The sequence below is a fragment of the Myotis davidii genome, unplaced genomic scaffold (genome assembly GCF_000327345.1).
Source record: "Myotis davidii unplaced genomic scaffold, ASM32734v1 scaffold4, whole genome shotgun sequence".
Taxonomy (NCBI): domain Eukaryota; kingdom Metazoa; phylum Chordata; class Mammalia; order Chiroptera; family Vespertilionidae; genus Myotis; species Myotis davidii.
In genome coordinates, this window is record NW_006294707.1 from 246,114 (window position 1) to 246,977 (window position 864).

General features: G+C 63.9%; 1 protein-coding gene across 1 annotated transcript in view; it reads left to right on the forward strand.

The window, feature by feature from the left end:
* The window catches only part of IP6K3 (inositol hexakisphosphate kinase 3), a 32,665-nt gene that overhangs the window by 24,579 nt on the left and 7,222 nt on the right, over positions 1-864 (forward strand). The window contains exons 4-5 of the mRNA XM_006769167.1: positions 571-635; positions 695-864. The exon at positions 695-864 is cut by the window's right edge and continues 1 nt beyond it. Of these exons, the coding sequence (XP_006769230.1) occupies positions 571-635; positions 695-864 (235 nt within the window). The remainder of the gene's footprint in view (positions 1-570; positions 636-694) is intronic.

The following is an 864-nucleotide window of genomic DNA, read 5'->3' on the forward strand; positions in this document are numbered from 1 at the left end:
ACTGTGTCTGCCCCAGCGCTGGGGGCGGGGCTCTGTGGGCAGGGGGAATGGCGACTGCCACGCTGAGTGGGGATGGCAGGGCCTCAGAGGGCTGGGTGGGTTCCCTGCACTGCACCCTCCTCCTACCCCGAATTCTCCCCACGAGCTGATGGGGAGGGCAGAAGGGAGGCTCCCCCTGAGGGAAGGCCACGGTGGACCTTAGGGGAGGCATCCCCCCACCTCAGGCTGCCCTGTCCTCCGTGAGCAAACTTGGGCTCGAAGCGCCCCGTCCCCCGGGCTCCTCCCCGCACTCAGGCACTGGTGTCACCGGATTTGCTAAGACACATCTGCAGCCCTAACCCCTGAGGTTCTCTGCAGGATGATGCCTCCACTAAGTTAATATTCCTGCAACTCCTCTCCCCACAGGACGGCCCATTCGGTGACTAGGGGTTTTAGCCTATGATTTCCTGCCATAAACTAAATTGGGAAAGGCCTGCCAGGGTTAGGGCCTGCATTTAAACTCCAACCTCAGTGCGAAAAGGGAGAAACGTGCCTGCTCACTAGCCCCCGAGAGTGGACTTGTGAACGCAGCCCGCAAAGCGACCTGCGTCTCTCCCTAGTGCGCCCGGCCGCCCGGAGAGAAAGCCCCTCCCCAGGTGCCGCCTGCCTCAGTGGCGGCCTCGGCCTCAGGACCTTCCTTAACCAGCGTGACCAGGGTTCCTGCTGCTGGAAAACGTCGTGTCCCAGTACAAGCGCCCCTGCGTGCTGGACCTGAAGATGGGGACCCGGCAGCACGGGGACGACGCGTCCGCCGAGAAGAAGGCCCGCCACATGACCAAGTGCGCGCAGAGCACCTCCGCCTGCCTGGGCGTGCGCATCTGCGGC